The 14,637-nt window shown below is 44.1% G+C and overlaps 1 protein-coding gene across 4 annotated transcripts in view; it reads left to right on the top strand.

Moving 5' to 3' along the window:
- The first annotated feature begins 210 nt into the window (after positions 1 to 210).
- Positions 211 to 14,637, top strand: part of GMPR (guanosine monophosphate reductase) — a 48,041-nt gene continuing 33,614 nt past the window's right edge. Inside the window, exons 1-4 of one of the 4 annotated variants that reach the window (XM_041413212.1) lie at positions 211 to 644; positions 4,620 to 4,739; positions 5,329 to 5,412; positions 7,037 to 7,210. In XM_041413212.1, coding sequence (XP_041269146.1) covers positions 558 to 644; positions 4,620 to 4,739; positions 5,329 to 5,412; positions 7,037 to 7,210 — 465 coding nt within the window. In that variant the 5' untranslated portion in view covers positions 211 to 557. Of the gene's footprint in view, positions 645 to 1,396; positions 1,519 to 4,619; positions 4,740 to 5,328; positions 5,413 to 7,036; positions 7,211 to 14,637 lie in introns of those variants that run through there. The other 3 variants (XM_041413215.1, XM_041413213.1, XM_041413216.1) reach the window with 3 other exon arrangements.

The raw sequence follows: 14,637 nt of genomic DNA on the forward strand, positions 1-14,637 counted from the left end.
TATGTGGCTAGAGGGACAGCATTTTAGCCCGTGCTTCAGCAGCGCTATCAGCGCTAGGGAACACCGCAAACCCCCGCTCGGGGCGGTGGAAGGTAGAAGGAGGCAGGCCAAGATGCCCGTTCAGCCCCGGCACTGCCGGGCTCCCGCACCCGGTACCAGCGGCGGCGGGGCCCGCTCGGTCACATGGAGGCGCCATTTCCTCTGCCCTTGCTTTGCCCTTAAAGCCGCCGCGGTGCCGCCGGCGCCTCGCCCCGCATGGGGCGGTTGCGGACGGGCGACGCGTCCCCGTCTGCCCCCACCGCACACTGCCCGGCGGACAGGCGGGGATGGCTACGGCAGTGGACGGGGCAGAGACTCGGCTAAAAACAGCCCTCGCCTAATAAAGCGATGGGGCCCGGTGCCCGCGCCCTATAAATACGCTCGGTGCGCGGCCGGCGGGCTTTGGCCGGCGCGGCTCGGCTCGGCTCTGCAGGCGGGGCGGTGCAGTCAGCACAGCAGGGCCGCCACTGCCGCCGCCTCCGCTGCCAGGACAGCCCCGGCACCCGCACCCCAGCGAGATGCCCCGGGTAGACGCAGACCTCAAACTGGACTTTAAAGATGTCCTGGTCAGACCTAAAAGGAGCAGCCTCAAAAGCAGAGCAGAGGTGGGGGCATCCAAACCCAGCATGCTTTTCCTCCCCCTTCTCAACGCTTAACTTCCTTAACCCGCCTCCCCCCCCCGCTTTATTTTTATTCCCCGGTCTAGCGCAGCAATGCTCTCGCCGATCGAAACGCCCTTTGCGTGGCGGGGGGATGCCACTGCTCCCGGGAGGGGAGGACGAGGACGGGGCCGGGTTTGCGAAGTCCGCGGCGTGTCCCCGCCACGGCCCCGGGGAGCCGGCGGTGGCCAGTGCCGCGCTGGCCTCCCTCGCTCCTCAAGCTGAAATATAAGGGGGCAGTGGGGAATTACTTGCTCCTAACAGGTGCCTCTGCAGCGCTGAGCGGGGCCTGACCTCCGGTTTCGGAGGGGGCGGTGGCGGCGAACCATCAGCGCTGCGGGACGGGGGTGTCCGGTTGCCCGCCCCGCAGCTTGGGCCGGCAGAAGCCGGTGATGACACCTGACAGGCAGCATTGCCCTCAGCCTCGGGGGCTGTGGGCGGTGCTGGTACCGAGGAACTGATGCGCTCTTTAGGGGGAAAAAAAAAAAAAATTAAATGGTAATAAAAACCCGCGAAGACGCTGGGGAGCGCTCTCAGTGCGCTGGGTGCCCCGGGCTGGAACCCCGTCATAGGGGGTACTGAGGGAAGTCACATCAAACGTGGGGCGATGGGTGCGTTTTACCCTGTCTTGGGTTTCACCCCCGTGTGACCTCCGTGTATAGAGGCTGGAGTCCCCTGAGGCTCTGTGTGCCTGCTGGCCACTGTTAGCCGGAACAGTTCTGTGGTTCTCTCTCATCGGGGATCGGGCAAGACCCCGGAAAATCAATCCCATAAGGATCGATTGCATCCACAAAAAAAGATGGCTGCCTCAGGATCGAAGGTGACTTCTCGTTTACCCCACGTAACCCCAAGGTTAACTAAGGATTTAGTTTGACTAAAGAAGGAATTATGTTGTGTTGGGGGATGAAAAGAGGATTAAGATTTTCTCCAGGGGACATGGAGTTGTAAGAGAGAGAGACTGAGGTAGAAAGGGAAAGTGAAACAGGGAGGCTGTGTTTACTATAGGCCCATGGCCAGTGAATTTCAGGGCAACAGCTAAGCAAAACCTCTTTGCCATCATAAGGTGTGAGAGGCCCTCTCAGTAGAAAGTTGATCTCTGGCAAGCAGTTTTTAATTTATGATGAACAGTGTCCTAGCCGAGTAACTCCTCATCGTGGGCAATTACTGCACATAAAGCCTCTGGGCGCTTTTGAGCCATTTGGTTGGGGGCCTATGGATCCCTCCTTAAAATTCACTGTGCCGGCCTGGCAAACAGGTGGAGCTGTGCTCCACCGAGTGAGTGGCAGGCACCTGGCTCCTTCAAGTGCAGTGTTTTGTATATTTAGCAGGGTGCAGGCTGTGGAAAGAAGGGCTGCTGGGAAGGGAAAACGATAGGAGGAACATGAGCTGATATGGCAGGGTTGTAACGGGTGGCTCTGATGAACTGTTAAAACATTGCAGATGAGAAAAAGTGCGTGTCATGAGGGGGGCAGTGAAAACCGATGAAGGTTAAGAAATTGGACACCATCACTGAGGCTGTGGCAACAGGGATAAACAGAGTCTGCGAGAGCCAGATCTGAAATGGACAGCCCCAGTCTGCTTCAAAACAAGAATATAAATAAATAGTTCTGGCAGAGGAACAGAGGCAGCATACTACAGTGCCTGCTACCCAGCAAGCTGCTGCTTTGAAGCTTATATCAGGAAGCGTCTGCTTCTCTGGTGTGAATGCCTCGTTTTGCGCAAGGATAGCTTTTTATGCAGTGGCTAGAGTTAAGTCAGCTTCCTAGGGAGACAGTTTGGGATGTTTGCAGATCTTCCTGTAGGTTTGCTGTGTTGGTACTTGTTTCTGATTCCTTGCACTGTCTTCACTTTCCATGGTTGCTTTCTTTTTTTGAAAAGATATCAAAAAATGTGATGCTTGAATTCAAATATTGAAATTTTTCAGAGCAAGGGTGGGAGTGGGAGCAGTATTATCTGTCTGCGGGGTCTTGGTACTCACATAGCCTGTTCCTGCACTTGATGGGCTTGCTCATGCACTCTGTCCGTTGCAAGGTCAACAGACAAGTGTCCTGTAGGAAGTTGTTGATTTAATTTTTTTAAATTTAAGTGACTCCACAAGAGCAGCACAGTTTGCTAAAATAGGTAGAGAAAATAGCAACCAACATAATCAGCAGTGATGACTGATTTCCACGTGAGGAAAAACATAAACATACCAGGATAATTCAGTATGGAGAAGAAGCAGCTGTGGAGGATATACTAGAAGTCCATAAAGTGAGGAGTCGAATGGAAAAGGTGAAACTGAGTAGTGTCTGTTTGTCTCTCATAAAACAAGAAAAAGCACTGAATGTATTTACCAGGCAAAGGTCATAGTTTTTATGCAATGTATTTGACTTATTGCTATGGGATATTGGAGAGGCTTAAAGGTGTGAAGGACTAAAAAAATTACAAGGCAAGTTCTTGCTTTGTCCTGTGTCTATTTTGCAGTACTTGGGTGTCTTTTCTGAAATGTAACTCTTCTCCTTTCTGAAGTTCCTTTGAAAGAGATGTTTTTCCTTTGTAAAACCGCAGAGCAGTGGTTTTGGTGCTGGCATCTCTGTGGAATTGGTTGTAGGATACTTTTGTGTCCCACTGCCCTTGATTCTAGTCAATACATTGTGTTAAGAGGGAGTAAATAAATTAAATTAAAGTGAATTAAATTTTTGTACTTGTTTCATACCTATAATCTTCACACTATTTTCTAATGTTAGCTGCAGCTAAAGAATGTTTTGTCATCCATGATGGCTGGAGAATTAGATGTCTGATAGTAAATGGGAGAAAGGGGAGTCTCCATTAAGATATATCTTAGCTTGTTCACTGAAGTGACCCTTCACTTACAAGCTTATATGAGAACCTGATTCACAGTTTATCACTAAGGCACCAAGTTCTCTCTCTTATATGAATCAGTAATAAATCCTTCACAATATTAATCAGAATCTAGCCTGCAATTTGGAAGTGCACAAAATGTGTTTTAATTGAATATTAAATCCTGTTTTTTTCTGTTGCTTTCTTTCTTGTGATGGATTTCAGTTCAGTTCAGGTCTCCAAATGTTACTGGGTTAAAGTTGCAGGGAGGTTTAGTGAAAACTGAAAGAGACTTCATTTTCACTAGAGACTAAACTAATATCTTAGAGTTGTGCATTTCTTTTTTTTTTTTTTTTTTTCCTTTTGAGCTTTTTTCCCCTAGGTAGGAAGGTCCTAGGTCAGCCAGTGGGAGCTGATCTAACTTGATACCTCTTGCAGATGTAAGGAAAAAAAGGCCTGATGTTACAGTGATCATTTGAAGGTGCTGAAGAAGAAATAACTTCGAAGGTGAAGGCGGATGCAGTTTTTAAGACATTAACTTAGAAACTAGCAGCTTCTTGGTTTAGCAGGGCAAGGTATGATTGTTCATGTTGTATGGCAAGAGTGCTGGTAACTGTGACCAGAAGAGCATACTTTATTATATGGTCATTTACCTTAAAGATTGGGACAAAGTCCTCTATGCCCTGGAGACAGAGGGAGTTGCAATTCTGACTTTTTGGAGTCAGGACTTCAACTTGAGTTTCTCAGGCAGCCATACAGACAGCTGAGATTACTTCTGTGTACAATAACCCAGACTCCTCGTTGTTCTTTCTTTCCAAGCCCTGCTGCCTTTTTCCTTTTCACTTTTTGATTTTATTTTGATTATTTTTCTTCAGTAAGAGCTCTATTTAATGCAGAAAACATTCTTTTAAATTTTTTTCTTGTTTGGAAGTCAGAATTGTAAAAAAGAAAAATTAGTGATGTAATAGTGGAACAAAAGGAACAGGAAATATGAGAAAAACGGAGAAGCTGTGTCTAAACATGTTGTATCTGAAATCAGTGGCAAAACTTGTGTAAGATTACAATCAGTTACTTAAAAGAATGCATGTCTGTTCACTGCAGGTTGACCTCACGCGCACCTTCACCTTCCGTAACTCCAAGCAGACGTACACAGGAATTCCCATTATAGTGGCAAACATGGACACTGTGGGGACATTTGAAATGGCTGTGGTTATGGCAAAAGTAAGTCTCAACTCTCATTTCTGCAACAGAAGGAACAGTTGGGAAGCTTCTGGGTAACAGCAAGCAGCCTTTGTTGATTCTTAGCTAAGTTTGTTGGAGAACAGGGGAACATGAGTTTAAAACTCCAGAATAAAAAAAAAAAAAAGGAAATTTTTGTGGAGATGCTTCTATACTGGGAAGCATCCATCTTGTGTGTAGCTCAGCTTCAGGTGGAGCTTCTAGAGCTTAGTTTTTGAGGTCCATTTGTGCTCCATGCCAGGAAAAAAAAAATTAGCTGACAAGTTTTGAAAGTGTGGGTTATGGGATAGAGCTGCAGCACTTTCTAACTTAATGAACCTCTGTCACATTCAAAATACTGACATTAGCTTAATGAAACATATCATAAACCTGGTCCTGAAAGGTTGGCCAAGTATGCCACATTGCTTTTGAAGAACTGTTTGTAGTTGCCTGGTCTGTTATTCACTGTTACTGTTTCTTCCAAGCAGGATGAGCCAATACTTAAAAGGGGGTTTTCTAATACCTTATTTTGCAGTTGAGGGAAAAATTACTAACTCAGACATTAATATCAGTTCTCTTGGTTTTTTGCTAGCATGCAATGTTCACTGCAATTCACAAGCATTATTCTCTGGAAGAATGGAAACTGTTTGCTGCCAATCACCCAGAATGCCTTGAGGTACATTTTTCTACTGTAAATTATTATGGTTTATTGCTTTGTTCTGAACTCACGTACAGTGGAGTCTCTAGGGAATACTGTTGTCAAGTGAGGTTTTGGAGAATGAAGATACTTGCTGTTCTTAAATTCATCAAGGGAAGTGGCTTGTCCTGATTTCAAAGAACAGCAATGTGAGTCCATTATGAAAGTGCTTATATTAAGATGCAAAAAAGCAAAGTTTGTATATGCCTGGAATGGAAACAGAGAAGTATGCTGAACTAACAAGGAGGAAATGCTTAGGAGTAGGTATGAGTGCTATGCTTCTATTGCTGTCGGGAGCTGTGGTAGTGCACCAATGTAAACAATTTCAAGTAACCCAACCACAGGCTGGCCCTGCACACCCTTGTGCCAGGCAAAGTGTTTGCTATTAGGTGTGCAAGTGGATCTGAAGTCTACAGGCTGGAGGGGCCTAAGTGCTGGGCCCAGGCAGGGATGAGCATTGAAAGTTGTCAGAGTTTGTATGTCCTCCACTTACCTTCTTGCACCAGAGCTCACTTTGTGCTATTCCTGGCTGTGCTATCCCACTTGTTCACAGGGTCGTAGCCTGAGCCATTGTATTTAATAGATTTAAACATTGACTTAATTTGTGACTTTCTCACATTCAGGCTTCTTTTCTTCTGGCAGGCCCCTGTACCAGTAGAGGCACTGTAAGTGTGCCTGGGCATCTCCCCTTCCTACTCAAAGTTCAATGCAGTTTTTGATCTTTCTCTGTATGGAAAAGAATACCACATTGCTGTATTGTATCTTTACCTGTGGCACATTTCAGAATTATATTATAAAGGCTATTGATTACAGAGTTGTCTGAAAGTGAGCCTAGCACTTCTGCCAGTCAGGATTACTTACATGCCACCCTGGGGTTGAAAGTGGTCCCAGGAATGTCCTGTGTCTGAACACTTCCAAACTAAGCTTATTTGTGGTACATAATGAGTGGAATAGGATCTCCTATTCATGTAGCGATTAAATACTGAGTTGCACAGTGACCTTGGATTTCTGCAGAGGTTTCATAGGCCAACAGCTGTGGAAACTATTTTTCTTTTGGAAAGAATTTGTTGGAAGACAAAGAAAGAAGCAATCTGCTTATTTTCAGTGGTAGCTGACCTTGCTTGAGAAAAGGGATTAGACTATAAAACCTCCAGAGGACCCTTCCCAACAAAATTATTCTGTGATTCTGTAGATCACAGGAGTGCCTGGTGAACTTAAAGACTCAGATTTTACTCTCTGACAGTGCCCCAAATTTTGCCTAACTTCCTGGAAATATACCAAGTTAGGGCTTCATCTGTGTTCATGTTAATATGAGTATGGCTGAACCTTGATTGATCTCAGATGATTATATATGCCTGTGACAATCCACTTGTGAATGAATGCTAGAAAGCTAATTTCCCTCTCTTTTATATAATTTAAACTAGACAGAAATAGCCCACTGATTTTCCCAGGAAGGTATTTATTTCATGTTACATAGTGTGATTTTTCACTAGTTACCAGCACAAGTCCTGCCAAGACTATGCAGGAAAAGACACACAAATTGTGTGTGTTTATTTCAGTTTTTGCAACCTACTACTCTGTTTTGTTCTCTCTGTTTTTTTAGCATGTAGCAGCAAGCTCAGGTAGTGGACAAGATGATTTGAAAAAGTTAACAAGTATTCTAGAGGCCATTCCAGCTATCAAATACATCTGCCTGGATGTGGCAAATGGATATTCAGAGTATTTTGTGGAGTTTGTGAAGTCCGTCCGTGCCCTGTTCCCACATCACACCATTATGGTAAGTGTGTAGAAAGGGTGGAGGGTGTGTGTGTGTGTGTGTGTGTGTGAATTCTAAGTTGGAACAGGACCCACAGTTTGACTGGTAGGCATCAGAAGCTAGAAAAGGAAGGGAAGCAAGGAAGGTGTTTAATAATAGTTTGGTATTGTCCGTCCATTGCTGATGATGTCTGTGGGAATGTTTAATGTGTGATCTGATACAGCTGTCTGACTAGGTTGGCATGGAGGACTGGGTGGATCCAGTTCTTTTCCTACTCATGTCCCCCTTCCGCACTAGATGAGACCTCTAATTGTTAAGTGTATAGGTTTATTTTGATGATTCTAAGCAGAGGTTCGCTGTGGGAATGTGCCAACATTTCTGGCTAGCTGGGGCCAATGATTATTAGATCACTATGAAGACAGATCAATGCAGACTGATCCTTGTCCGTGATAAGAATGAGAGGGATGTTGGGCAGTTGTGAGCAGCATAATCAGGGAGCACAATGGTCAGTGATGGGGCTTTTCACAGCGCTTTCTGTGATGTTACTATCCCATCTTAGAGTGCTAATCCCATGCTTCCTTGAGCCCTTTTGCACCAAAAATAGGGTGTTTACATGGACGTGGAACTCTTGTCAGAAGAGCACTACTGCTGCTTTACCAGGGCTCTTGAAGAAATGTGTCTGAATTGTTTCCGTGAGAATAGCAGAAATCCTCTAACAAGCAGCAGATCAGTAATGAGGTTATCAGCCTTTCTGCAAGCCAGTGCAGCAAAAAATCATGTGTTTAGAAATCACTTGCCTGCTTTCCCATGCCAAAGATAAAGCTTAATACATGTAAAGTAAGTGTGAAGTAAGAGTGTTCCTAAATGTGCATTCTCCCTTGGTTCAATAGAGAATAACAAGTTCAGGCAGCTCAGAAGATGATGCATTCCTTTCTCCCATGTCAGAGGAAGGCTGTGTTTTTGCTTTGGAATGATGGAAAACTGAAGGGAGCTGAAATGCTTGTTGGATTCTGGGTTATCATAGGCTGATGAATAGGCATTCTTCAACAGCTGCCAGGAGAGGTGGGAGCCATTTTGATATAGTCATATTTCCTATGGCTTTGGAGAGAGAGATTTTGGAACTATGAAATGATAAATGTGGGCCTTCTGAGCTCTCTGCTTCATGTTCACTGCAGTGAGGGAAGAAGCTGTTTCCTTGCTTTGGGTGTGAAGTATTGTCCCTAGTGACATGATTACTCCAGTGTCTTTGTCTTGGAAGAGTTGTGTGAGGGAGCTTAAAGGACATAGTTAAAGCCAAAGATTATCTCTGTCAGGAGTGGAAAGAAAATTGTGTGTCATGCCCTCCTCCACCTCCCCACAGATTGCTGACTTTGCTGACTGAGGAGGGAACTCAACCAAGATGAATTCCCCAGAAGGCAGAGAAGGTCAATGTCAAAGTCAGATATCAAGACCAGATTTTTGTCTAGGATTCTTAGGCCAGTCTCATCCACCTTCCACATCTGTTCAGCTGCCTTCGTAGTATCTCTGCTTTTATAGCTAAGGTTATTGTTACTTCAGGACTCATTGTCCTGACAGCACCACTTGCTTGAGCACATTTACAGCCCTGACCTGTTCAGTTGCCTTCTCTGATTGTAGCTCCTTTATCTGAATGTGGCTTAATATGGCTTATGTTTTTCTTCTCTGCACAGCAATAATTCCCACTCCTAAAAGCATGCTAACAAACTTGGGGTGTTTAAAAACCTTCAGTTTTTCAGAGCCTCCAGAGTCTGTTCAGTCCCTGAATGTCTCTGATTCAACTAGACACCCACCTCTACCCTGCTTCCAAATTACTTCACGTTCTGTGCCAAAATGGCCTTTTGAAGCTGTTCCTGGCTGAAATGCAGGAGCTGGTCTAGGCTCCTTTTAATGGTAATCTGGAAGACATGTCCTGCTGCTACCTGTTCTGACTGCTTTGGTGTGTCTGTGCTGTGCCTGCAGTATGTTCTCTGCTGTTGGGGCTTTCAAACAAAAGGGCTAGCAGTTAAATAGGAGGTATAAAAATAAAGAAGCTTTCTCATAGCTGAAAGTGATCTCCAGGACCTTGTTTGCTTTCCTCAGCATGACTATTCATTCCACAGTCAGCTGCAGTGCAATACATAACAGTAACCCAACCCTGGATCTTAGGGAATGTGTGTTCCCAGGAGCCATGTCATGGGTTCAGCTCTGAGGCTGAAAGGGGATGTGCAAAGCGGCTGTGGTTAATGTAGTACTCCCCTGCAGATCAAGGATATCTCTTGAGTAAAAACCTTTCAAATCCATGTTTCTGTCTTTTTAAATACTTTCTTTTATAATCACATTACCTTATTTTCTTCTGCCTGAAGAAGATGACACAAGGTTTTTTCACTGCATTTTGTATTAATTTACAAAGAAGATCAGTTTCTCCATGGAACACAAAGGGTAGGGAAGACAAACAGGGCACAAACAACAGCGTGACTTGTCTTAAATCACTCATCAGGTTGGGAATGGGGGAAGAAGGAATATTTAAGTCTTCTGAGTGTCCCACAAGTGCCTCCCAAAACCAGGAAGATCCTGAGGAGGATCACCCATTGGGGTGTTTTGCTGTTGTGCAGCATTATGTGCATCAATTGTGCTTGCTTGCTCAAGTCTAAAGAAAACCTTCAGTCAGCATTCATGATGGAGGATCAGAGCCTTTAGATTACAGGTTGCATAGTCCTTATTTATTAGTTTAATTTTAGACTTTAGGGTTATTCCATCACTCTGAAAGTCTTTTTACAAGCTAAGTTATCTTTGCCTGCAAGCTTTGCCAAGTTTTTATCCTGAATTTCTCTTTTCATGCTATTCCTCTGTTTGTTATAGAAGAGCAACCCTGAGGGGAGCAGGGAGTGTGGCAGGAAGAAGACTGAGGCAGGAGCACACTTGGAGATACAGTAGCCCATAAGACGTGGGCCAGAGAAGGAGGCAAGCGGAATTGCAAAGCAGAAGCAGAGAGAAACAGCAGGAGCCAGAAATTGTTGCTCCTCCTTGGAGTCAGTAGCAGAACTTTTCTGGGCCTTGGAGGCAGAATGAAGGCAAGATTCAATCAGAGAAAGCCATGCAGACTACTCCCAGTTCATCCCTGGAACACACACCAGAGTATGGGCTGGTGTCTGAGAACAGGGGCCAGGCAGGATCCTAGGATAGGAGAGAGTGATGCTGCTGAGCCTGCCTCAGGTCAGGCACAGTACTGAGTACAAGCTCCCACTGGGTATGGCTCAGCCTTGCAAAGGGCATCTCCATCTCATGGTTCAGCACCCCTTACTTTCGTGGGTGGGAAGTGTCCTTTGGCCGTCTTCCTGATAATGTGGAGGCACAGACTGTGCTTTCCTCTAGGATACAAGAAGAAAGTTTGAGAACTGTTGTCATAGACACTTCTCCCCAGCTCGATCCATTGCCATTTGCCAGCAGCTTTCAATCAGTGCAGCAGTGTTCCTGTCTTAGGCAGTATGAGTTGATATTTATAGCAGGCTTTCATGAGGCACAGTATCAAATGCCTGACTGAAATTCAGAGGCACTGCCCTATGTGTTCACTAATTTTGTATCTGTCAGAGAAGCCGTAGTCTTTATAATCCTGTTAGGTAAAATCTTGATCTCATTAAAGTCAGTAGGGAAACTCCCTTTGGCTTTTCTGAGGCCAGGATTTTTCTCAGGACTTACCCACAGTTCAGTCATCCTGGATAGTGCTGGAATGACCCGGGGTGGTGTTCACTTGAAACCTCATACTGAGTGATGGTACATCACAATACTTGCACCAATTGCTTTGTTCCCTGACTACTTGTGTAAACACGCTACACAGTGTATTGTCTGTAGTGACTTCACAGTACACATTCCAATTGTGTTCTATTCTTTTAAGTTAATCTTAAGAGGGTTTAATTTCTGTAGTCTCAGTCTTTCTATATTGATCTTTTCAGATATTTTTTTTTAAGTTGAAGTATTCTGGCTTTACCATACCAGTGGTTACTTCAAAAGCCCTTTTGCCTCAATTCACCTCTCATACTGGTATCAGTGGTAAGGCAAGCATTGGTTTCAGTAAAGCAGAGTTCAGCTGAATGTGAGTAAACTGATTTCCCTTCAGCTGTCATACTGGGGTTTTTTCACATACAGATAACTCTGCCTCTCTCATAGTGGTTTTTTTTTTTTTTTTTTTTTTTTTGTGCTCTCTGAGGTCTGCAAAAAATACCTAAAAGAAGCAAGCCTCTTATTGGCAGGTTGAAGTGTGCTATGTAGAGTTCCACATCGTCCTTGAAAATTTGTTAAGGATCTGCAGATTCAGAAAGACAGAAAGCCGTGATGTGTGTACTTGCATTCCAGGAAAAAATGTATTCTGGGGACATAAGTGCTTTTCCCTGCTAGGATGAGCATTTTGAACCAACATATGCAGTTCCAACATTTTCTAGCAGTAACTTAACAGTAAACGTCTGGTTAACATTTCTGAAGAGACAGTTTGACAACCCTCTGTGCTCTGCTAATAAGAAGACACTTCTGTTTAAGTTAAATACATATTAGATCCCAAATCTCATGCAACTACTGACTTGAATACTTGCTCCTTCCTATTTATGAAACTTTTGAATGTATTCCAGTATTTCACCAAGTTGTACTGTGGTGTGTGTCATACAGCACAGGTGGTCATCTGCCTTCCAGAGGTAAACTGCATGTCTTCAGTGGCACACTCTCCATCACCCCACCTTGGAATGTACAGCACTTAGTATAACAAATTACCACTGAGCAGTAAGGAAGCAGCACTTAGCTGGAACACTGTACCTATTATATATTCTTTATTTCCTGATTGTTCTATTTTATTTTATTTTTAATCAATATCATGCTCTTTTGAGCAGAGTTAAGTGGTCCTGTATCATAGACCACAAATTGCTGCTTGATATTGTCTTTGTTTTTATAAGTGCTTCAGGTGGTGGCTTGTCAGCTGTTTCAAGCTAATAAAAGGAGGAAGCAAAATTCAGTAAAAATAAATAAATTGTGAAATAGGAGTCAGAAATCAGTAAGTAGAGAACAGGCCTTGCCCAGTATTCCCTGAGTACCCTTCTGCTGACTTCAGCAGTAGTTACATTTGAATAAAAGCTATACTAAGTAAGGACTTCAGAATTTGCCTTGTCCTCTGCCTGTATCAGTGCTGCTACAAACACTTACTAAGTCATGCAGTATCATTATGTAAGAGGTTTTCTGAACATCTCTAGATCTAAATTCAGATCTCTAGAAATTAATAGCTTGTCCTTAGTACAAGTGCAAAACAGGTTATGTGGAAAACTGGAGGTTTATCTTGTGCAGTTTTCTTGGTTAGGAATGTTCTGTAGACATGAGACAAGCCACAGAGCTGAGATACAAATCAAACTTGGTTTGTAATTGTCCAAGAGTACTAAAGGAGCTAGTAAATGTTAGAGCAGGACCTCTCTCATCACCTATCAAAGGTCTTGGGAGTGTGGGGAGGTTCCTGATGACAGAAGGTGTAACGGTGTTATTCCGGTTTACAAGAGGGGTGTGAGGGAAGACCTGGGAAACTAAACACAAAGGCGTGGGGCATTGGCCACCTCTGTAGGAAGCCTGTTCCAGGGTTTGTCCACCCTCTTGCTGAAGAACTGATTATTCATGTCTTGTCTGAACCTCCCTGAGGGACACAGCTTTGAGCCATTCATATGCATCCTGTCACTGGATCCCAGGGCGAACTCATCACCTCCCTCTCCACCTCCCCTTCTCAGGAAGCTGTAGTGAGCAATGAGGTCACCCCTTGGCCACCTTCTCTCCAAGCTAGATGAACCCAGTGCCGTGGCCACTTCCCACAGTACCTGCCTTTCAGTCGCACCAGCTTTCCTACCTTCTTCTGGCACATTCAAAGATCTTTGCATCCTTCTTAAATTGTGGGCTGCAATCTATAGAATCGCATTCCTGTACAATTTTCCCTCTGACTATGGGAATGCAGTTAGTAGAGCTGTAGTGAGTCAGTTCAGTGTGTGCTATGTCAGCATTCGTTTGCTTTGTGCAGCCCTTTGCAGAGAGGAAAGCGTGGTCTGAAAATGCACTGGCTAACAGTTTGTTTTCAAATGTAACTCACAGCATAGGTTTTAGCTCATAAATCTCCTTTGAATAGGATTCAAATGTCATTTGAAATCTTTGCTCTTTGAAGACTGTCTTTTCCCTGAAAATCATCTGGACAGAGGACACTCCTGGCAAGGGTATTAATCTCTAGCCTCACTCTGTTGATCCGTCAGATGCACAGTTGGACACATGCATGAGCCTGTCTTGTCACACTGGACTTGCATCAAAATGTCTCTTTAACAGAATAGAAATAGACTGGCAGCTCTCTGCACTTCACCAGTTTTGCAAACCAATTACCAAGTGTGTGCTGGAAGGTTGTTTTGTGGTTTCTTTTATTAAAAGTATCAGTAATTTCACTGGCATTCTCTGCATTCACAGCATCCATGAAGCAGAAAAATCTGTATCTCATGGTATGTTACTACAGGCCACATACCCAGCTGAGGCTCTGACAGAAGAGGGCCCCCCACCTCAATAAACCACACGTGAAAAACGTTACTCTAGGAATAGGTAGCACAGTATCAGGGGGAGTTCTACAATTTTCTGTTACAATTTTGAGTAGGTAAATGTTCCTGGAGGCATGAGTAGATCACAAGGTGACTGTGAGCCACCAGTGTGACCCAGGCAAATGCATTCTTCTGTGTCAGGCAAGATATTTCCATAGAAAAGACAAGTGTTGTGCAAAGCCTTGGTGAGAACTCACCTGTACCACTGTGGATAGTTCTCATTCCTCAGGTTCAAGAAAGATCTGTCTGGTATGACTTCAAGGAAGTCTGGTATAAGGCAAACAAATATTAAGCAATTGATTAGGGATGTAGAGAGCCGATAGAAGAAGTTTTCTAGAAGAAGCAAGACAAAGGCTGAGAGAGCTGTCTTCACTTTCAGCAAACATAACGATGTAGGCAAAAGGAGGAAAAGAGCTATTGAAGTGCAAGAAAAAATGTGGTAAAGAACACAAACCAATTCAGAATTTCTTTCAAAGAAGATGTTACCCTAAACAGCATGCTTGCTATATCTCTGCAAAGGTCATGCAGAGGAAACCAAACCCCTGTTTTTAACCAGTGGCATGACCACAACCAAATGTATGTATATGGTGTGAATGCTCAGATTTATATCATCTGTATATGCATACCAATTTTGGCACCAGGAAAAATTAGAGGAATAGTACCTTACTCTCAGTGGGCAAAAACTGAATCCTAAAGAAAAATGTATTTTCCTGCACAAAATTAGAGGAATAGTACCTTACTCTCAGTGGGCAAAAACTGAATCCTAAAGAAAAATGTATTTTCCAGTATTTTAAACAAGATCTAAACTTCTTCCTGCAAAGGGAGTTAGGCAAAAGGCATGGAGAGATAGGTAGGGCAGGA

The sequence above is a fragment of the Onychostruthus taczanowskii genome, unplaced genomic scaffold (assembly GCF_017590055.1).
Source record: "Onychostruthus taczanowskii isolate IOZ18803 unplaced genomic scaffold, ASM1759005v1 scaffold40, whole genome shotgun sequence".
Taxonomy (NCBI): Eukaryota; Metazoa; Chordata; class Aves; order Passeriformes; family Passeridae; genus Onychostruthus; species Onychostruthus taczanowskii.